The 23,126-nt window shown below is 51.2% G+C and overlaps 1 protein-coding gene across 2 annotated transcripts in view; it reads left to right on the plus strand.

Moving 5' to 3' along the window:
- Positions 1-23,126, plus strand: part of WSCD2 (WSC domain sialate O sulfotransferase 2) — a 132,006-nt gene that overhangs the window by 65,820 nt on the left and 43,060 nt on the right. For both annotated transcript variants that reach the window (XM_008249349.5, XM_017338066.4), the window contains exon 2: positions 11,210-12,118. In XM_008249349.5, the coding sequence (XP_008247571.2) occupies positions 11,740-12,118 (379 nt within the window). In that variant the 5' untranslated portion in view covers positions 11,210-11,739. The remainder of the gene's footprint in view (positions 1-11,209; positions 12,119-23,126) is intronic.

Below are 23,126 nucleotides of genomic sequence, written 5' to 3' on the forward strand. Positions count from 1 at the left end.
CCCGATGAGTCCCTGCCTCTTCAAGTATGTCTGTTTTTTAAAAATAGACTAAAGGAGTTTGGCACAGCGGTGAAGCTGCTGCTTGGGACAGCCACATCTCATAGCAGAGCGGCTGGGTTCAAGTCCTGATTCCAGCCTCCTGCTAATGTAGACCTTGGGAGCCAGCATGCAATGGATCAAGTAGTTGGGGCTCTACCATTCCACAGCAGAGACCCAGATGGAGTTTTGGGCTCCCGGCTTTGGCCTGGCACAACCCTAGCTATTGTGGGCAACTGGGGAGTGAACCAGTGGATGCAAAAGCTCTGTCTCTGCCTTTCAAATAAAAATGAACATTAAAGGAAAAATAAAAATAGGCTAAAAAATTAAGTGGTACATAATTTTACATATTTGTGGAATGCAGTGTGACATTTCAGTATATGTACACAGTGTGTAATATGAGCAGATCAGGATGATTGGCACATCCATGATCTCAAATGCTTATCATTTCTTTGGGTGGGCAACACCCCAAATCCTCTCTATCAGCTATTTTAAAATATGCAATCAATTGTTGTCAACCATAGTTATGCCACTACTGATGTTCAAAATATTTTATTTTTAAGAGCACTTTTAGGTTCACAACAAAATTGTTCAAAAGGTGCAAAGGTTTCTCCTGGCTCCCACACTCACCCCAACCACCTCCACCAGCAGAGCGGTATACTTGTTACGATGATTGAACCTATATGGATACAGCTTTGTCACCCAAACTCCATAATTAACATTAGGATTCACTGTTGGTTTTGCCCATTCTATGGGTTGAAACAAATGTATGGCATGTGTGTCTGCCATAAAACTACAATGTGCGTCTTCCATTACATAGAATAGTTTCACTGCCCTAAAATTCTCCCTTGTTCTGCCTAGCTACCCCTCCCTCTACTGACCCCTGGTAATGGCTGTTCCTTCAACTGTAGTTTCCACTGGGCCATTTGTAGTTAGAATCAGGTTGGCTTCTCTCCCTTAGTATTATGCATCTCAGCTTCCTCCTTGTCCTCTCATGGCTTGATAGCTCATTTCTTTGTCACACTGAATAATCTTCCATTGTCTGGATGCACGTAAGTTTCCAGCTCCATTGTGTAAACACCAGGGAGTGGGATTGTGATATTGTATGGTAGGAGTTTGCTCAGTTGTAAGTGGCTGTCTTATGAAGACTAGCTATAGTTAAAGCTTATTGAACCTTTGTGGGGTATCCAGTGTGATGGAAAGACAAGTACTTGGGTATTCTTGTTTAATGTTGTCCACACCTACAAGGCTGGTACTTGGCCCTCCAACATCAGGAACCCAAGGCTTACTCAGTCCGGTCTCAGGGCCTGTTCTGTGCTCTTCTACTCTCTTCTCCTTCTTCTCTTTGCAGGCTAACTTGTCTCTTTAGGCACTTGATGACAGCTCCTGAAGTTACACGTCATTGGTCTGATTGACCAACAGAAACTGGGGTGTCTCAAATCCCAGTTTCATATTTCTGGGGGCCAGTTCCAGGTAGAAGTCGACCTGTTGTCCACCAGCAATGCCGGCGGGCGGGATGATGTAAGCAGAGGGTGAGAATCACACTCCAGGCACTTTCTAGTGCGTCTTCCACACATCCCACGGGTGGTCACCAATCACTGCACCAACTCATTTAGTCCTCATCTTTTTCTGAGGCAAAGTCTGGACAAGTGGTACTGTATGAGAAGGGGGAAGTGCTTTGCTTAGTTGGCCAAAGTTACTGCAGGGAATGACCATCTGTTGAGAAGCTGTTGTGTTAGGCTTCATGAAGATTAAGAAAGCAGACTCTAGATTCAGACTGCCTGGGCTCACACCTGTTCCACCACTCCCTAGCTGTGTGATCTTGCACAGATGAATAACCTCTCTGAATCTCTGTCTCCTCATTTGTAAAATGGCAATTAAGGCTGGCGCCGCGGCTCACTAGGCTAATCCTCCGCCTTGCGGCACTGGCACACCGGATTCTAGTCCTGGTCGGGGTGCCAGATTCTGTCCCAGTTGCCCCTCTTCCAGGCCAGCTCTCTGCTGTGGCCCAGGAGTGCAGTGGAGGATGGCCCAAATGCTTGGGCCCTGCACCCCATGGGAGACCAGGATAAGCACCTGGCTCCTGCCTTCAGATCGGCGCGGTGCGCCGGCCACAGCACACCAGCCACAGCGTGCCGGCCGCGCCGGCCATTGGAGGGTGAACCAACGGCAAAAGGAAGACCTTTCTCTCTGTCTCTCTCACTGTCCACTCTGCCTGTCAAAAAAAAAAAGGCAATTAAAAAAATGCAACCTTTCTGAATGGATTGTTGTAAAGATTAAACAAGTTCCTATCTAGAGCAGCTTAATAACTATTAGGTCACACTATTATTTGTGTGCTACTTAGACGCTTTGAGCCCATCTAACCCTCCTATCTCCTCAGAAAGGTAGAGTGAACAGTCCCGTTTTGCAGGCGAGGAAACTGAATGATAGATACAGGCTGCTCGCTGGAGATCCAGGAGCCGTGGGTTCAAGTGCAGGGGCATCTGACTCCAGGTCTGACCTCCTTTCCACGCTCCCTCCCAGCCGCCATCCCCATTCACTGGGGCTCAACCTGATTGCCTGCAACAAGTGCAAATGGCCATAAAGTTTGCCCATGGAGCAAGAGGCACTGCAGTCATTATCCAGGGAAACAAAATTTTAATATTTATTCATAATGGGCACCATATGCTCACTCTGATTTTTTTATTTAATTACATCATGGCAGATGGCTGGGTGTTAAAGGCCATTAAGCTAATGGCACTTTGCCTTCCCATTTATTTTCTTGAGATTTGGGGAAGATGGATGGAAATGGACACGGATGATGAGCCGTGAGTGCTGGGTGGTGGCGGGTGAGTCCTCATCCCGGGGACGTGCGGGAGCTCAGGGGCCTCTTCTTGGGCATGGCCTGAGTGTGTACAGGAGGCAGTGTAGGCTGTGGTTAGGAACCTGGAGCAAGTTCCTCTTGTATGCACATACAAATGTGCAGAATCTTTGATGCAGATCCTAGTTTTTTTTTTGACCTTGAAAGTAAGTCTGTAATGTACAGACATGCCCATTGCAGCTTTCCACTGAAGGGCCAGAAACCACTGCATGTTCAGGACGGGCCCACCCATGAATGGAAGGATGTGTCCCGGGGCAGCCTACCCACTTTATGGAGAGCAAAGTCCTTCCCATGGCTAGTGGGGTTCCCAGAATTCTGGATTTCTGATAACCATGCGTGAAAGCTGCAGATCAGCCTTGGTCATGGCATTTCCTTGTAAGCTGTTTCGTGACTTCTTTCCCTGGCCACATGGCTGGTCCAGGACCAAGAAGGAAGAGAAGTAACTTTTTTTTTACCAGGTAGAGTTAGACAGTGAGAGAGAGAGAGAGAGAGACAGAGAGAAAGGTCTTCCTTCCATTGGTTCACCCCCCAAATGGCTGCTATGGTGGCGCGCTGTGCCAATCCAAAGCCAGGAGCCAGGTGCTTCCTCCTGGTCTCCCATGGGGTGCAGGGCCCAAGCACGTGGGCCATCCTCCACTGCACTCCCGGGCCACAGCAGAGAACTGGCCTGGAAGAGGTGCAACCAGGACAGAATCCGACGCCCTGACCGGGACTAGAACCCAGGGTGCCAGCGCTGCAGGCGGAGGATTAGCCTAGTGAGCCGCGGAGAAGGAACTTTGATTAGAGGAGCTGGGAGCCCATCTACCTGGAGGAGGATTTGAGGGATGGTCTTTTATGTATTCACTGAGGCTGGGATTCGATGGAGGGAGAGAGGCCTGCTGGGTGTCTATAGTGCATCCCAACATTGAGCCACAGAGAGTTTTCTGCTTGGATTCATGCTCCACTCCTTGCTAGTTTCAAGCCTGGGCAAGTTAATTCAGCTCTGTGAGCCTTAGTTTCTTCATCTGTAAAGTGGGCATGGCTCATCATTGCCTATGCCTCAGCATTGCTGAATGTTGCCTTCCAGAACTCTGTGTAAAGATCTACACACCAGATGTCTGTCATAGCATTATTTGTTTTTAAGGGAGGGGAACTAGAAGTGTTTACAGTCCAGTGATAAGAAAAATGTTGCAAAAACCCTGGTCTCTTTCGAGTAATCGATATCATTGGAAATGAAGAGTAAGATGGTTCTTCTGCTTCCTGGAATAGGGAAGGGAGACAGGGGAGGAAAGAAACCAGTAAGAGGTGTTACTGGGTCAGCTATTTTTGAGGGTGATTGTGGCTAAACCCCACAGGAGCAACTCAGGGAGTCCGTGTAAACACTGTCTCAGAGTTATTCCAGCTGAGGGGTGACGGGGCTGGGGCATGTGTACCCCAACTCCCATCAGCCCTTGGTTAAGGCTGCCTCCACGTGCTGCGTCCCCAGCACTCCCAGGCCTCCAGGCACATAGGCACAGGAGCCACCCCCGGTGCTGGAGAAAACCCGCCGGCAGAGTGATGTAGACACGGCATTTGATGCTTACTCTGTGGGCAGGACACACAGGCACCGTGTCTGTTACAGATCTGCTGGATTGGCAAAAGTGGAAAGGCCCACGACATAAGTGCTGACGTGGACCTGGGCAGAGTTGCTCAGACACGACTTGGGGGGACTGTGACTCCCACCGCTTTGGGAAACAAATCACCATTTCACAGCATAGTCCCAAGATGCCCATGTGGGAAGACCGGGCAGTTTCACTCCTGGGCTTGCTTCCACCCTGTGTTAATCCTCACGTACACGTACCAGGGAGGAGGAAGAGAGTCCATTCTACCCAAGCCACACCAACTGAGAATTAATGAGGGAAAAGGCCTGTGATGAGCATGGGATCCCCATGCCAGAGAACGGGGGAGACGGGCAGGCGAGCTGCATGCATGATCTGTGAATCATTAAATCATTATGATTACATGTAGTACAGCCAGTATTTCTTAGTATGATAGTATACTTGCATATATTAACCCGTTTAGTTCCCACATCAGCTCTATGCAATAAATACTCATGTCCCCATTCTCTGCAGGGGGGAACAGGTTCAGAGCGATTAACCACCACCTCAGCTGACACCAGGGCCTGGCGCACCAGTGACTTCTGACACAGTGGTCCCTCTATCCGTTCACAGTCAACCATGGTCTGACCATATGAAATGGAAAACTCCAGAAATAACTCATAAGTATTAAATTGCGTGCAGTTGTGAGTAGCGTGATGGACTCTTGGGCCAGCCCACTCCATGCCTCGGGCTGGCGTAGGCATCGTATCCTCTACCCACCCATGAGTCACGGCATCACAATATGTGTGTTATTTTACTTCACAGTGGCCCCAAAGCACAAGGGTAGTGATGCTGGCCATTCAGAGATGCCGAAGGGAAGCTAAGAAGTGCTTCCTTTAATAAAAAGGTGAAACCGTCACAGTATGTATGTGAATGAAAAAATGCAGTCTGCTAGCGTTCAGTACTATCTGCCCTTCCAGGCATCCACTGGGGATCTTGCAACAAGACCCCATATATGATCAGGAGGGACAACTGTAGTTTTATTATTAGACGAAGACTAAATTTCACCTTGGACCTGGGTTCCCCATTTTTTTTTTTTTTTGAGATTTCCCAGGTGGGTCTCCTAACTGAAACGTTCACAAACCAGGCTTCTAAGCAGCAACTTCTTGGCCAGGCTTGGGTAGTCAGGGGGTCAGCTGGCCCCTGGGCCTGCCCAGCCCTCCCCGCCTGCCTCTGCCTCCTAAGTTAGGTTTCTGTGGGCCATAGAGAAAGGGCCCGTCCCCTCCCCGGAACCTGCATTTCACGGGTTTCAGCCCTGACCTGTCTCCACCCCCATGACCAGAACCTGGAAGGGAGAAGCCCCCTCTGGCTCCCCGGGGAGGGCGTGGCAGGGTGATCACAGCTCCTGCTCCTCTTCCCTGCAGGGCAGTTCCATCCCGCCCATCTTGTTCTTGGCAGCTCAACACCAGAGGTTCATTCTGGTGCTAAAAATAGGCTGTGTTTAGACACTCGGAGGCTCCTGCTGGAAACAAATCTGTGATCGCAGGATGCTGCCCTCCCCACACAGGGCAGCAGGGTTGGGGGCAGCCGCCACGTGCAACCGATGGGGAAACTGAGGCTCAGAGGGCCTCCCATAAAAGGAAGAGGGATGAAGGCGTGACAGCCAGCTCTTAGAAGCACCGACTCCAGCCCGGTGGAGAGAGGTGATCCCTGAGGATCGGCAGATCCTACCCGTGACCTGGGAGGAACATTTTCTGGTTGATGTGCTTTGTGGAGGGGAAGCTGCAGCCCAGAGGGGGGCAGTGAATGCCTGGAGAAGGTGTCAGTGCGATCGTGAGCCCCAACACCTGCTGAGAAAGGGCACACAGAGAGGGGAAGGGGTTTGCTCCAGGCCCACCACCCCTACCCAAGGTTGTAGATCTGTGGATTGGAAAGGACCATTACACCCACCTCGCAGGTCACCAGGAGGGAGGTGGATGTGTGAGTGAGTTTGCAAAACCTTGCAGCTCGGAGTCTGGCATACAGTAGGTGCTCAGCCCCTGGCAGCTTTCTTTCCTCGATGTATGTGGGTAGCGGGCAGAGACAGAGAGAGAGAGAGAGAATATGGATAAGAGGTGGAGATTTGGAGAGGCACAAATGACTGGCAGAGTGGGAGGTGCAGTGCTTTGGAGTTCCTTTGAGGACAGGGAGCTATGGATCAGTGAGGGAAACCGCAGAGCCACCCAGCACTGAGCAAAGCGAGATGCTACCTCTACGAGGCTGTGAATTTACAGCACCCCATCACTGTCACCTGAGTGTGTTAGCACATGGCATGAAGCCATGGCTGCAGGTTGAAGCTGTGGGGGCGGCCAGGCACCCGCCTCTTCACTTGCTTACTGCACTAGTGTTGCCGACGGTGGGCGGGGCATCTACTGCGTGCAGGGCACTGGTGATAAAGCAGTGAGGTGCAGACGCCACTCCACCCCCCCGGGGAGTGGAGCTCAGATTCCTGGGTGCTCTCCCTCCCGGTGCTGGCGGGATGGTGGGGGTGGCTCACGCCAGCACTTCCCTCCCCAGGGGGAGCAGGCGCTCCCAAGGTGGAGGTGGGGCAGTCCCACCCCTCACTGGGCCCCTGCATCTCGCACACCGCCAATGCCAGTCTCTTTCTGTTCCCTGCCTGCTCCTAGCATGCTCGTGATCACCCACAAGCCCACTTGGCACCACTTAACCACTTAGAGAAAAGACGCCACTGAGATCTCAGAACGCGAGGATAAAACAGCAACCAGAAAAGCCGAGTGGGCCCAGAAACACCCGCAGAGAGGCAGAAAGACACAGGGGACGCGACAGCCGAGACCGTGGCTGTGACCTTGACAGCAGTGTGCTGATGTGGCAAACGGAGTGGAAGTCCACTCACGTGGGCCAGGCCATTCCTGGAATACGTCCTATGCACCAGCCATCTTCCTGCAATGTCTCGTTCAGTATTTTTTTTCTGGCAGGGATGTCTAGGCCCTTAGCCCGTCTTTACAGGTGAGAAACCTGAGCCTTGGTGAGAAGAGGGGTCTTGCCCCAGCCCCCAGTCACGCGGCTGGCGGGCAGAAGAGGCATGTTCAGTTCCAGAGCTGTGCTCCAGGCCTGGAGTGCCCCCGACTCCGCCCACCCCCTGGGGGCTGCTGCTGGCTATTTGTCATCCTGGCCCAGCTGCAGACACATCTGGCACATGTGTCCTCTACACGGAATGCCACAGGGCCACCGTACACTGCTCTGAGGTCTTCGAGCTAAGAGATTGCTCTTTCTAAAGTGACCACTGAAGACAGTCCAGGGTGGGGATTGGCATCAAGGCTCCCCGTGGTCTTGCTCCTTGTCGCCCTGCTCAGCTGTATTCCCGCTGTGCCCCTGGCTCCTCTGCTGCTGCCACCCCATACAGCCCTCTACGTGTGCTGTGTCCTTACCCCAAGAATCTTGACTCTTCCTGCAAGACCTTTGATGCCAGCTCAAAGACCCCCTCCCTGGGGAAGCCCTCCATGATATCCCCAGGCCTCCCACCCAGGTAGTTCAAGCCACAGTCTAGGGACTTAGGTGCAAGGGCTCTTTCTGGGTACATGTCTGTGGTCGTCGTCAGATCCCTGCAGGGATGTGAGGCCAGAAATGCATGGTGAGGCACAGAGGCCTTGATGTCACCTGGTCCCAGATTTGCACCCCAGCTGCCACTCACCAGCTCTGTGACCTGGAAGAAATTACCTAATTTCTCTGATACTCACTCCCCTTCTCTCTCAGAATTGGTATGAGGGTTAAATCAGAGTACTTACATGTGTATAGAACAATTTCTGTCCTATGCTAAGTGCTCAGTAAACATTAATATTATCCATTATTGTTGCATTCTTGTACATACCAGGGGACTTCATAAAGTTCATGGAAATGGAAGTAAAAGATTAGTTTATTTGGGTTCAGATAAATTTTGAAATCCATGCATATGAAGGATCTTTAAAAAGTTCATGAGAAGCATGTATTATGAAAAAAAAAACTGTGATTATAAAAATTACTTCACAGCAAAGTACACTTATCTTTTGATTCAATCTCCCACAAACTTTTTGAAGTGCCAGGGGGCACCTATTACAGGATTTATCATTGTTGGTCTAGTAGAGTGGTTCACGATGCGCTCTCTCTCTCTCTCTCCCTCCCCCCTCTGGATTGTCTGAATTATTTATTCCTGCATCTCAAGCACACACCCATAGTATAGTATATATGTTTTTAAATTAATGAAAGATTGGGTCGATGACTGGATGGGGGAGAGTTGGATGGATGGATGGGTGAATGGTGACAGTTCAGATGGATGGATGGATGGATGGATAGTGACAGTTCAGATGGATGGATGGGCGGATGAGTAGATTAATGAATAGAGTAATGATGGATGGATGGATGGCTTAATAAATAGATAGCCAGGCAGACTGATGGATGGATGACTTGACTCCACTAGGGCAAGAATTTTTGTTTTGTTCATTAACTATTCCAGGTACCTAAGTGGATGACTGGTGCATAGAGAGTGTTCAGTACACAGCTTCTAAACGATTGGAGAAGCAGAGTCGGAACCACAGATGAACTCCCATGCTGCTGGCTGGCTTGAGAGAAGCTATCACAATTCAGATCTTCAGGGACTGACAATTGAATCCCATTGCATTGGCTGAGAGCATCCCCAGGCCCCCTGCTGGTGGCCATGTGAAACAGCATTGCTCAAATGAAGTTATTCTTGTTTCCCACCTGGCTGATGACTCTGTTTACTCACAAGGCAGTGCTTATCAGCTCTGTGATCACTGCTACCATCAGAGCATACCTTGCTACACCTGCAAGTTTCCCCCTCAACCCAGATGATTCTGAAACACATGCCCCTCAGACAGCACCCTGAGGGCCCCTGCTGGTTATCCAGAGCTGTGAGGACTGTCTCTGAATTCCCCAGTGATGCGCAGACAACGTGGGCAAAGGACAGAGTCGAGAAACTCAGTGGTTAAGAGCTGAGGTTTGGACGGCGCCGCAGCTCACTAGGCTAATCCTCCACCTGTGGCGCTGGCATCCCGGGTTCTAGTCCCGGTTGGGGCGCCAGATTCTGTCCTGGTTGCTCCTCTTCCAATCCAGCTCTCTGCTGTGGCCCAGGAGTGCAGTGGAGGATGGCCCAGGTCCTTGGGCCCTGCACCTGTATGGGAGACCAGGAGGAAGCACCTGGCTTCTGGCTTCGGATCGGTGCAATGTACTGGCCGTAGCGGCCACTTGGGGGGTGAATCAACAGAAAAAGGAAGACATTTCTCTCTGTCTCTCTCTCTCTCTCACTGTCTAACTCTGCCTGTCAAAAAAAAAAAAAGAGCTGAGGTTTGACCACTCACCAGCAAAGTGACCTCATTCTTCTTATCTGTAAAATAGAGGAAAGAGCTACCCCCCATAGGAATGTTGGGAGGAATAAATGAGAAAATACATGGAGGAAACATGATAGGCGCTCAACAAATGCTGAATGAAGAAATGAGCTGCTACTTAACCCTACTCTCCTTCCTTCTCCCTTACTTCCTTGGATAGCAAAACAGAAGCTAAGGATTTGATATCTCCTACCAAACGGTGAGCCCTGAGAGATGAAGGATTTTGTGTCTCTGGCTCGGAGCTTCATCTGTAGCACCTAGGACAATACCTGGTACACAGCGGGTCTCGCTAAATATTTGTTGGTTGAAAGAAAAAGAAGGGGGGCCAGCGCTGTAGCACAGCAGGTTAAAACCCTGGCCTGAAGTGCCAGCATCCCATATGGGTGCTGGTTCAAGACCCGGCTCCTCCACTTCCGATCCAGCTCTCTGCTATGGCCTGGGAAAGCAGTAGAAGATGGTCCAAGTCCTTGGGCCCCTGTACCCTCATGGGAGACCCAGAAGAAGCTCCTGGCTCCTGGCTTCGGATTGACACAGATCCGGCCGTTGCGGCCAATTGGGGAGTGAACCATTGGATGGAAGACCTCTCTCTCTTCTCTCCCTCTCTCTCTCTGCCTCTCCTTTCTCTGTGTAACTCTGACTTTCAAATAAAAATAAATAAATAAATAAATAATATTTTTTTAAAAAAGCACAAGCTTCACGTGGTTCAGACTCAGCCTGGTCTACCAGGTAGTTCAACAAGAACCCACAAATCAGTGTGTTTTTGACAAATACTGAGGAAACATGGAACAAAGTGTAGCCAGCTCTGCATATCCACAAGTTACGCCTCTACAGATTCAACCAACTGCAGCCTGAAAATACTAGGGAAAAACTGGGTCTGCATTGTACCATAGAGACCCCCGAACAATGCAGACCCCAGAACAATGCAGTAGATGACCATCTGCATAGCATCCATGTTGTCATCAGTTATCCTATGTAATCTAGAGATGATACCAAATGTTCGGAGGATACATCTTTTTATGTGCTGATGCTGCGCTGTTTTATAGAAGGGACTTGAGCAACCACGAATGATGGTGGGCCCTGGAAACCATCGCCCACAGGTACCGGGGATGACTGGACACCACCTCTGTGCTTACCCGTGATAAAAGTCTTCCCCAAATTAGGGACCAGGAAGATACAAGCCCCCCAGTTGCCAGTTTAGAGAAAAGGGCAGTGTTCTGAAAGACCCAGGCCTGGGCTTCCAGCCAGCCCAGCTCCTGCAGGGCTCCCAACCATCACGGCTTCCTCCCGTCCCGGGGACTCCGTGTCCCCGTTTGAGGATGCTTTGTGTGCTGCGCTTCCGTGAGGGACCCTCTCACACCTGTATCTGTGCTGTTTTGCAGGTGGAAGCCCTGCACCTGGACACCTGACCGGATGGAGGCCCGCCAGCTTCTGCTCCCAGCAGGTGGACACACTGAGCTCGGTCCCCAGGCAGGGAAGAGGCCGAGATCAGGCCCCTCTGTGAAGTAATCCAGCTTCCACAGGCTGAGGAGCTGAGGGAGGGCAAGACGCAAACTGCAGCCGCTGCAGACCCACCGGGTCCTCCTGCACTTGCTGTTTGTTAAGGTTCTTTTTGCAACTCTCCGAACTGAAGAACATGTAGGAAAATGGGACCGTCTCCTAGGGGCCCTGAGCCTCGGAACCCCATTCTTGACCTGCAGAGGTTCACCCTGACTTTGGTGAGCTCAGTCCTCCTTGCTCTTGGCCTCAGCTTTGCCCTGGACGTGTCCTCCCTCTCCAGTCTTACCAATCGCGTTTGCAGAAGGAATAAAACAGCGGACCCCCAGGGGTTCCATCCCTAAGAGAAGCCCTCTGCTCCCCTTCCTGAGCCCCCCGGTCAAGCCCCAGCGAGCCAGTCCGGAATGATCCCACTATGGCCAAGCTCTGGTTCAAATTCCAGCGGTATTTCCGCCGGAAACCCGTGCGCTTCTTCACCTTCCTGGCGCTCTACCTGACGGCTGGGAGCCTCGTCTTCCTTCACTCCGGCTTCGTGGGCCAGCCTGCTGTCTCCCAGAACCAAGCCAGCCCTGCCGTGGGAGGCCCCGCCGAGGGCCCTGAGCTGCCCTTCTTGGGTGACCTGCATCTGGGCAGAGGCTTCCGGGACACAGGCGAAGCCTCGAGCATCGCCCGCAGGTACGGGCCCTGGTTCAAGGGCAAGGACGGCAGTGAGAGAGCCAAGCTGGGTGACTACGGCGGCGCCTGGAGCCGAGCCCTCAAGGGGAGGGTCATCCGGGAGAAGGAGGAGGAGCGAGGTAAGAGGGGAGGGGGCTGAAGAAGAGGGAGGGGGAGGGTAGGAACGTAATGATAGCAGTCAGTTCAGAGCATTTGATAGGGACCAGCTATCACGCAGTTAGAGCCCTGGTAGGTCTCGTGATTATCCCCATCCCACAGAAGAGCAGGCTGACCTTCAGAGAGGCTAAGCAGCCTGCCCAGGGCCGCACAGCTTGTCAACAGGCAAGTCTGAACTTGAACCTCAGGTCTGTCTGAGTCCAAAGCAGACCTTTGAAGTTATTGTTCAATACAGATAAAATGAAAAACCAACAATTTATTGAGCACTCGCTATGTACCTTGTATTGCTCTAAGCCTTACATGTATTGAAATGCTACCACAGCTCTATGGGGTTAACATTGTCAGTACCATTTAATAAGTCATGTCTATATTATTTATTTATTTTCATTTTATTGGAAAGGGGTGGGGGGACAGAATTCATTCCCCAAGTGTTTGCAATAGCCAGGGCTGGACCAGGCTGAAGCCAGGAGCCTGGAACTCAATCCAGGTCACCCCTGTGGGTGGGGAGGACCTGCATAGCTGAGCCCTCTGCTGTCCCCAGGGTGTACATTCGCAGGCAGCTGGACTTGGAAGCAGAGCAAGGACTTGAACCCTGGCGCTTTGACATGGGAGGTGGGCCTCCCAAGCATTTTGACCACTGCACCAAATGCCCCTATTACTTCCACTTTAACGATAAAATTGAGGCCGGCGCCGCGGCTCACTAGGCTAATCCTCCACCTTGCGGCGCCGGCACACTGGGTTCTAGTCCCAGTTGGGGCGCCGGATTTTGTCCCGGTTGCCCCTCTTCCAGGCCAGCTCTCTGCTGTGGCCTGGGAAGGCAGTGGAGGATGGCCCAAGTGCTTGGGCCCTGCACCCCATGGGAGACCAGGAGAAGTACCTGGCTCCTGGCTTCGGATCAGCGCGGTGCGCCGGCCGCAGTGTGCCAGCCGCAGCGGCCATTGGAGGGTGCACCAACGGCAAAAGGAAGACCTTTCTCTCTGTCTCTCTCTCTCTCACTGTCCACTCTGCCTGTCAAAAAGAAAAAAAAAAGATAAAATTGAGCTTTAAGAGCCCAAGATTACGTAGCTACTAAGTGGCAGAGCTTTGACCCCACCAAACGACCTCTTGACCTCTTGGTCCACCATGCTGGCTCCCTGGGTGGGTTCTCAGGGGCTGTCACTGCCCCTCAGTTTCTCAGCCTTTGACAGACACAAGAGGCTCTTCTTTGTGAGTGCATTATCTTATTTGATTTTTAAAGCACTTCATGGGCTTTAAAAATGGGCCCTGTGATCCTAGGCCCAGTTAGCAGATGTGGAAACTGAGGCTTGAGGAAGTGAAGACACTAGCTCCAAGGCCAAGCAGCTGCTCAGTGGCAGCACCAGAATTTAAATCAGACCCGTCTGACCCAAATGCTTGGCTCTCTGTGTCTCCCAGAATCTGCTGGCATCCACCCACCCAACCAGCAAGCGGGGGAGGGCCCCGCAAGCCTCAGTCCATGAGGTGAACAGGAGTGGACAGCTCACGAGTCTGGGCCACAGGGTTTGGGAGAATCAGCCTCCAACAGGGCAGAGGGGAAGCCCCAGCAGCCTTTGTGTGCCCTGACACTTGTCACACATACGAGGGGTCTTCAAATAGTTCAGGAAAATGGTATTGAAAGATGAGTTCATTTTGGTGCAAAAAGTTTGAAATTCATAGATATTTATCCTAATATGCATTTTCCATGAAGTGCCCTCGTAATTCTGTGACTCAACTCACTTCAAAGTCCCTTCTCCTACTGTGGAGGGATGCAGGGTTCTCGGTGGGGCCCCTGTCCTGGGAAACACAGTTCCCTGTACCAGGTCCTCCTTGAATCTGGCTTAGAACCTTCCAGAAGGCTCTACCCTCCCACATTCAGGAACTTCCTCAAGAACCCAGTGTCCACAGGGAGGTGAAAGAGAAGGTGACAGATGACAGAATGGATTGGGGGACTTGGAGTCACATTCCAGCCCCACCTCCACCAGTCATGTGGCCCAGGCAGATGGCTTCACCTGGTCATACCTCTGTTTAGAAAACTGTAAAATGGGGGATAGCAAACCCCTCCCTCTGGACTGCTTCTGAGAGTTCAATGAGACAACAGTCATGAATGCATCTAGCACGATGCTTGGCACAGAGCAGATTCTTTGAGGTGTTTAGGAAGTTCTTGCGGCATCCACCTGGGGAGGAGAGCCCATCACACATGCACAGGTGAGCTGCGAGGTGCTGGACAGAGACACTGTGATGTAGCCTCTCCCTCCTGTCTCTCCATGCATCAGGCTCCAGCTCACCCCAGCCACCCCAAACTCCAGATGGTTCTTGGAAAGCCCCAAACGTCTCACAGGTCTACACCTTGGAGTATGCTCCATGTTGTGCATAGGGACAGGCTCCAGACTCCCTCCCCTGGCTCACCTGTCTAGCCTCAACTTGTAATATCGCCACTTCCTTTCCACACTCCACACAATGGCCTTCTTGCTGTTCACTGAACACACCAAGCCCATTCCTACAGATCTCTTTATTCAGCCCCTTCCATCTGGGATGTTCCTCCTCTACATCTCTGCATAGCTTCCTTTGTCTCTTTGAGTCTCCAGTCGAACTTCATTTTCTCATAGACGCCTTCCCCAAAAGTCCTAACTCAAGTGGCTCCACTGCCCAGTCACAACCACATTCCGCAGGGTTGCTCACATCACAGCACTCATAACCATCCAAAGGCATCTTGTTTATGCTTGTAGTTACAGCATCCTACTCCTGCTTCTTTGTTTGTGGTCTGCCCCCAGCCCCAGGCTGTCAGCTCCGGAAGGGCAGTTGTTACCTAGTCTGCTCAGATCTGTTTTGTCAGCACCTAGGACAGCGCCTAGGACAGTGCCAGGATGGCTCTCAATACCTACTACTTGTTGAATGGATAAGTGTTTGAATGATAAATGAACGAATGACTCCCTCTGCCTGGAGAACCTCCACAGGGTTAGCACCACTCTTCCTCCAAGTCTCAGCTTTGTGAATCTCCAGGAAATAGCCCCTGACCCTCTTCCAATCTTGATCACATGCTCCTCCTCAAAGCTTCTGCCATGACTTTTGTTTGGATGGTAATCGCCTATTCTGGGGTAAAATCCGTTCATATTCTTGGTTGATCCCTGGAGAAAGGAGGTCCATGCAGTGACACTTGGAAATGTGGTCTTCCCAGGAAGGTCACTGTACTTCGGTTGGATTCCTTGTGCACCATGGATACACAGTACAGGATACACAGTACAGGGTCACATCCCATCCTGCACTGTGAGGAGTAAGTACCCTTAGCCCCCTGTATCCCCGTGTTCCTCCTCCTCAGATTCAACCAAACATTGACCTAAAATGTTCTGAAAAAGATGTCTGTACTGAACATGTACAGACTTATTTTCATGCCGTCATTCCCCAAATAAGATTGGGTAACCACTATTTACATTATGTTAGGTGTTATTAGAAACCTGATTTAAGGTGTCCAAGATTGTGTGTAGGTTAAGCGCAGATCCTGTGTCATTTGATAGCAGGGACTTGAGCATCCACAGATTCTGGTACCTGCCAGGGGTCCTAGAACCAATCCCCCAGGGATATAGATGATTGTGCTTCTGCCACTGCTGCTAATTACACCATTCTGGTACAGCTGCCAGCCACTCTTCTGTCTGCTTTTCATGATACCTGGATGGAATTATGTATATAAAATGCTCATTACATCTAGCTCTTGACCATGGGTCAGTAGGCAGTTGTCATTACTAGTAGCCAATCTTTGTTGAATGATCATTATGAGCTAGACCATGTTGTGTTTCATTGTTGTATTTAAATATCATAACTCAATGAGTTGGAGACTATTGTCCCATTTCACTGATAGTAAAACTGAGACAGAAATCATTTATCCTGTGTTGTACAGGCAGCTAGCAGAGGAACTATGGTCTAAAACAGGGTTTGTTTAATTCCAGCATTTGTGACCTTCTTTGGTATCATGCTAATCACTGCCCCCCAACATGCACACATGTACTCATAACAATCTTATATATCTTATAAAATGAAAAAAAAGCAAGAAGATAAAATAGGAAAGTGGCGTGAGCCTGGGCTCTCAGTAGGCAGCCTTCAGAATCAGGCAGCGTTATTAAGAAAACACAAATCCAGTCTGTCCTTGATTAACTTATTCCGAGTTCAGTGAGGAAAGACAACATATTAGATTAACACTGATAAAAATGAGACACCTCTCTGACCTGATGCTAAACACATTTGATTCTCTCTGAAGCTACTGAGGGCTCTGCTAGGTGCAGTGATGCGGGACCTAAGCTATAGAAAATTCACAGCCGGTCCCCAGCTGGGATAAGGTGGGAGGAGTTGTACCTGGCCTGGGCTGGGCAGGAGGTCCATTCTTGGATGCAGCTGGTGTCTACACCATGTGATTCCTTTACCTCCCACAGCCTTGAGGGAGCCTCTGCTTTCTGCAGCCAAAGTTCAGGGTTTGAATCCCGGGTCTGCACCTTGCTGGCTGTGCACCCTTGGGCAGCCGCTTCACCTCTCTGAGACTCAGTTTCCTTCAGCAGATGAAATGTCCCTAACATCTGACGCATGTTGGGATAATTACGTAAGGTACACACAGTATGTGCTCCTTAACATCACGTAATCCTCCTAGCAATCCAGGGAGGTAGACATTGACATTCACTCCATCTTATAAGGAGGAAACTCAGGCACAGGCAGGTTAGGTAACTTACCCAAGAGTACCCAGCTGAGGCAGAGGAGTAACCCAGTATTTGAGTCTTAACACCTGAACCTTCACTGTATCACCACCTCACTTCTTAGCACACAGAAGGCACCTGCCACAGTCTGTGTACAGTAAGCACTTAATACGCCACCTGTTTTAGTGAATACTGTGGTGTTTCAGGAGAACACAGAGGTGCATAGAGGTAATCTAGCCCAAGGTCATGCAGTCAGTGAGGGGCAGAGCCAGGAGCCAAACCCAGTTTGATCCCAGTGCCTGTGCTGTTTCTGTTTCCCTGGGACCGCGGAGAGGCTCGGGCTGGGTGCTGAGGATGCCGTGGGAGATTCGGGCTGCACTCTGGGAAAGGAGGTGGCAGGGGCACCCCCACCCCGCCCCGTCTCCTCCCACTGGAGATGCAGCAGCTGCTGTTCGCTGATGTCTGGTGTGTGTCTGGGACTGTGCATTCCCACTCTCAGCACAACCTCACATCAGCAACGAATTAATGAGCTTCGATTTAGACAAAGAAACAGACTCAGAGAGGTAAAGAGACTTGCCGAATACCGCACAGTGCTAAGGGGCAGAGCAGACGTCAGCTGATGCTGTCTGCATCCAACTCTCTTGTTCCTTTTTTTTTTTTTTTAAGGATTTATTTATCTTAAGGCTACAATGACAGAGAAAAAGAGAAAAAATCTTCTACCCTCTTGTTCATTTTCCAAATGATGGCAACAGCCATGCCTGAGCTAGGCTGAAGCCAGGAGCCTGGACCTCTGTCTGGGTCTCCCACGTGGGTGCTGGGTCCCGAGTACTTGGGCCTTCCTCTTCTGCTTTCCCAAGCACATTAGCAGGGAGCTGGGTGAGAAGCGAGAGAGACAGACAGATGGAGAGAAAGCTGCCGTCCGCTGATTTACTCCCCAAATGCCTGCAATGGTCAGGGGTGCTGAAGCTGGGAGCCAGGTCTCCCATGTGGGTGACAAGGACCCAAGTACTTAAACCATCACCTGCTGCCTCCCAAGGGCTGCGTTAACAAGACACTTGAACAAGCAGCAAGCAGGGACTTGAACCCCAATATGGGAAATGGGTGTCCCAACTGATATCTTAATTGCCATGTGAACACTCATCCTAAAGCCCTTATTCTTAACCACTTAGCTATGCTACTTCTTTCTTAAAACATGTACCCCCACCTTCCTTCCTTCCTCCTTCCTTCCTTCCTTCCTTCCTTCTTCCTTCCTTCCTTCCTTCCTTCCTTCCATATCCACTGTGTGTACAGCCCTGTGCTGGGAGGCAGAGACACGGGAATAAATCAACCACCATTTTTCCTTCTGAGAAATATTCCCAGCCCCTTGGGGTAGTCAGGCGGGTAAAAAGATCAATTTTATTTTTAAAAAATATAATTTTTTTCCTCAATTATCAAAGTCACACATGGTCGTTGTCTATCCAGGAAGCCGGATCAGAAGCAAAGTAACTGAGATTCAAACCAGGCACTTCAATATGGAGTGAGAGAGTCCCATGAGGTAGCTTAACTGATGCTCCAAATGCCTGCCCTCAAATAATAAAGAAAGAGAGATGAAAATAAAAATGGTGAAACCCCACATCCAGGGCCAGCACTGTAGTGCGCAAGGTGAAGTTGCCATCTGCAATGCTTGCATCCCACATGAACAGCAGTTTGCATCCCAGCTATTCCACTTCCTATCCAGCTCCCTGCTAGTGTGCCTGGGAAGGGAGTGGGAGATGATGGCCTGAATACTTGGGTCCCTGACACCCGTGTAGGAGACCTGGATGGAGTTCAGGATCCTGGCTTTGGACTGGCTTTGGTCCAGCTCAGCCCCAGCCATTGCAGCCATTTGGGTAATGAACCAGCGGACAGAAGATCTCTCTCTCTCTCTCTGTCTCTCTCTCTCTCTCTCCCTCTCTCTCTGTAATTCTGCCTTTCAAATAAATAATAATAAACCCACCATGCAACAGTGCTCACAGTAACATGATGGTGTTATGTCCTGGCTTTCTCCTTTGTGTGTCCGTTTCTGAGGCATGTATCCCGTGTGTACATTACATTCTGCTCCCCATTATAGCACTTGTACGTCTTGTTAAAAATTCTTCTACAGTGTGTAAAAATTGTTCCTTTTTTAAAAGATTTATTTATTTATTTGGAAATTTATTAGAGTTACAGAGAGAAATACCTTCCATCCACTGATTCACTCCCCAAATGACTGCAAAGGCTGGGGCTGGGCCAGGCCAAAGCCAGCAGCCAGGAGCTTCATCCAGGCCTCCCATGTGGGTTCAGGGGCTCAAGTACTTATGCCATTTTCTGCTGCTTTTCCAGGCAGAAGTGGAGTATCTGGGACCCAAACCAACACCCACCTGGGATGCCCGTGTCTCAGATGGCAGCGTGACCTGCTGCCCCACAATGCCAACCCCTCAAAATGATTTCTAACTTGAAAAACTCATGTACAGTTCTGGGGAAGCTGTTGAAGAAAGGGTCCTGATGGGGTCAGCCTGGAGACTCCTGTAAGTCTCGGGCTGCATCACACTGGCCGCCACTGCAGGGTCACGTGAGGGAGGATGTGGCTGAGCCGAGGCTGGCGAATCTGAAAGCCTTGATCTTAGCGCTGTGTTCCTTCTGCCCCAGGGACACCCACATGTGGGCAGGGAATTGCATCTCTTGCTCAAGGAAACCCAGACAGTGCCAGGTGGTCATCCCAAGGGAGCACCTCAGAGGGTAGGGAATCCCTAGCAGGAGAATAATTTCTCTTCATTTTTTAATTAAAGCTTTTATTTATTTATTTGAAAGGCAGAGTACAGAGAGAGACATCTTCCATCTGCTGGTTTGCTCCCCAAACGGCCACGATGGCCAGAGCTGGGCCAATTCGAAGCCAGGACCCAGGTACTTCTGGGTCTCTCACGTGGGGAGGAGAGGGCCAAGCATTTGGATCATCCACTTCTGCCTTCCCAGGCATATCAGCAGGGAACTGGATGAGAAGTGGAGCAGCCAGGACTTGAACCAGTGCCCACATGGGATGTGAGTGCCCCAGGCAGTGGCTTAACCCACTACACCACAGCACTGGCCCCAAATCATTCTCTTTAAACATAACAACTATTTTCATTTTATTTGAAAAGAAGAATGACAGGGACAGAGAGTAAGACAGGGATCTGCCATCTGAGGGTTCACTTCCCAAATGCCTACTATAGCCAAGACTGGGCCAGGCCAAAGCCACATGGGTGCCAAGGACCCAAGTGCTGCAGCCTCTCCAAGTGCACATTAGCGGGAAGGAGGATGGGAACTGGGGCAGCTCAGATTTGAACCAGGTGCTCTGATATGGGATGCGGGCATCCCAAGCAGCCACGTAACCGCTGCTGCAGAATGCCTGCCTCGAAACAGTAATTTCTTGAGTCTCCTGTCTGTTTCAGACCCAGTGCTAGGTCAGCACTTAGCTGAATCTTCCTTACAGTCACTCTTTTTTTTTTTTTTTTTTTTGACAGGCAGAGTGGACAGTGAGAGAGAGAGACAGAGAGAAAGGTCTTCCTTTGCTGTTGGTTCACTCTCCAATGGCCGCCGCGGCCGGCATGCTGCGGCAGCACACCACGCTGATCCGATGGCAGGAGCCAGGAGCCAAGTGCTTTTCCTGGTCTCCCATGGGGTGCAGGGCCCAAGCACCTGGGCCATCCTCCACTGCACTCCCTGGCCATCACAGAGAGCTGGCCTGGAAGAGGGGCAACCGGGACAGAATCCAGCGCCCCGACTGGGACTAGAACCCGGTGTGCCGGCGCCACTAGGCGGAGGATTAGCCTAGTGAGCCGCGGCGCCGGCCACAGTCACTCTTAATGATGGCCCTTGTCTCAGTTTCCTGGGGCTGCTGTAACCAAGTTCCACAAACTGGTGGACTAAACAGCAGGAATGTGTCCTCCCAGAGCCCTGGAGCTGGGAGCCCAGAGTCAAGCTGCCGCCAGGGCCGTGCACTCTAAGGCTCTGAGGGAGACTCCGCTCCAGGCTCTGCTCCGGCCTCTGCCTCTGTGGTCACCAGGCAGTCTCTCTGCATCTCTTTCTGAGATTGTCTTCTTATAAGGACCCCAGGAATATTGGATGCGGCCGGCTTTACTCCAGGTTGGCTTGACAACTGAATTCTACCTGCAGTGCCTCTGTCCTCAAATAAGCTTGCACTGTGAGCTCTTGGGGGGTTACAACAGCAGCCTCTCTTTCATTTTTTTAGGGAGAGGGAAAACAAAATCCAATTCTCACCAGCCCTAGCAGACCTTCTGTTCCCACTCTTCAGGTGCGAGAACTGTACCTCCGAGGGCTGGAGTCATCTTTCAAGGCCTCTGCAGGGTCATGTGTGGGATTCGAACCCAGATCTGGTTTACCGGAGTACATTGTGAGGCTGTGTGCCGTGAATCCATTCACACACAATAAATAAGAGCCATACAAATTAGTTCGTGTTTAGCCACCCTTTTAACAACTGCCTTTGCCAAAGAGAACAAAATTTCATGAAAAGATTAATTGGAGCAAAAGATACAGGGAGAGGAAAGGAGAAGAAAGAGAGAAGCAACACACCCCCCACGAGAGCTGTCTCGGAGGCTGGTGTCTGTGCTGAGATAAATAGCCCAGCCCGGGCATCGTGCTATCTCAGCAGTCTTGGAACAACTGCAGAGATGAGCTGATAGATGGTGCACACGCAGCCATTAATCCACCCTCAAGTGGCCTGTGATTCTGTCCCTTTTGCATACCTGACCTCCCCCTCGTATCTGAGAGATTCTGTCACTGCAGCAGGATTGAAGGTGTGGCCCCGGGGACAGTGGCTGAAGAGGGTCGTGGCTGGCACCACACCAATGAGCTCAGCAGGGTCACCAAACCCCAAGGTTGGCGACCATGGTTGTGTTGGCTGCAGCCGATGCCGCTGGTCCATGGGCAGGGGGTCAGATGTCACCCAGGAGGCAGAGGAAACTGACTCAGAGTTCTTCTCTTGACCCACAGATCTCAGTCCATGGGTCAGGCCCCGGGATGTAACACGCCCAGGTTCTCCAAGGCATTGATGAAGAGTCATCTTCCTCTCCCTCCTGTGGGAAGAGAAGGAAACAGGTCTTTGCGCACCTGTTGTATGAGGCATGTCAGCCTGCTGCTCGCCTGCCTGGCCTGGCAGAGGATGAGGGACGGGGAACATGGGCCTATAGTCAAACCCCAGTTCTTCTCCCAGGAGACCCCCCCTCTTCCCGTGCCCCAGTAGGACAAGTCTCTCTGGAGCCAGCATGCGCACGTGGGAGGGACAGCTTTGGAACAGGCAGGCTTGGGCTTGGGTCTGTTCCAAGCCGCTCACTGCTGTGTGGACTCAGGCAAGTTACTAAGCCCTAGTATCAGCATCTCAGTGCCCCGCTGATGGCAAGGGACAGAAATCCAACCTAAACCAGCTGAAGCTAAAGAAGAAGAGACACTGTATCATGTTCCCAAACTACAGACAGGACTGTGGCAGGCTGGACTGTTTGAGCGACTGATGTGTGGCTGACTTGAACACTCTGCGTCAGCCTGTGTGTTCTCTCAGATGGACTGACATAGATGCACGGACTCCGGCTCTGGGCTTACATTATGCCTTCATCAGAGCTGGTAGAGGCAGATTGCTTTCTCCCACCTGTAACCTATAAGAATCTGACAAACGGGCCCTGGCCCTTCCCTGGAGCCAGCACTGTGGCTGCTGGCAAGGGCCCTTTGATGGGCTCTGTCAGGGTCTGTGTATTCCCTGCGGTCAGGGCAGGTAAGGCCTGCTAATAGAAGAAGAAGACAGGGTGTTTGGGAAGCAGACAGTACCCACTACAGTCCAGCCCCTCACAGCGCATGTGGAGATGTACCTGCACACGTGCCATCTTTTTTTTTTTTTTTTTTGGACAGGCAGAGTGGACAGTGAGAGAGAGAGAGAGACAGAGAGAAAGGTCTTCCTTTGCCGTTGGTTCACCCTCCAATGGCTGCCGCGGCCAGCGCGCTGCAGCCGGCACACCACACTGATCTGATGGCAGGAGCCAGGCGCTTCTCCTGATCTCCCATGGGGTGCAGGGCCCAAGTACTTGGGCCATCCTCCACTGCACTCCCAGCCACAGCAGAGAGCTGGCCTGGAAGAGGGGCAACCGGGACAGAATCCAGTGCCCCGACCGGGACTAGAACCTGGTGTGCCGGCGCCGCAAGGCGGAGGATTAGCCTAGTGAGCTGCGGCGCCGGCCGCACATGTGCCATCTTAGTCTCGTTAGTGCATCCTTAGGCGTGCAATCCCCTAGGGAACTACTGAGCTGAGGTTTGTTTG

Source organism: Oryctolagus cuniculus, chromosome 21 (genome assembly GCF_051225735.1).
Source record: "Oryctolagus cuniculus isolate XC-2025 breed Fujian yellow rabbit chromosome 21, ASM5122573v1, whole genome shotgun sequence".
Lineage (NCBI taxonomy): Eukaryota > Metazoa > Chordata > Mammalia > Lagomorpha > Leporidae > Oryctolagus > Oryctolagus cuniculus.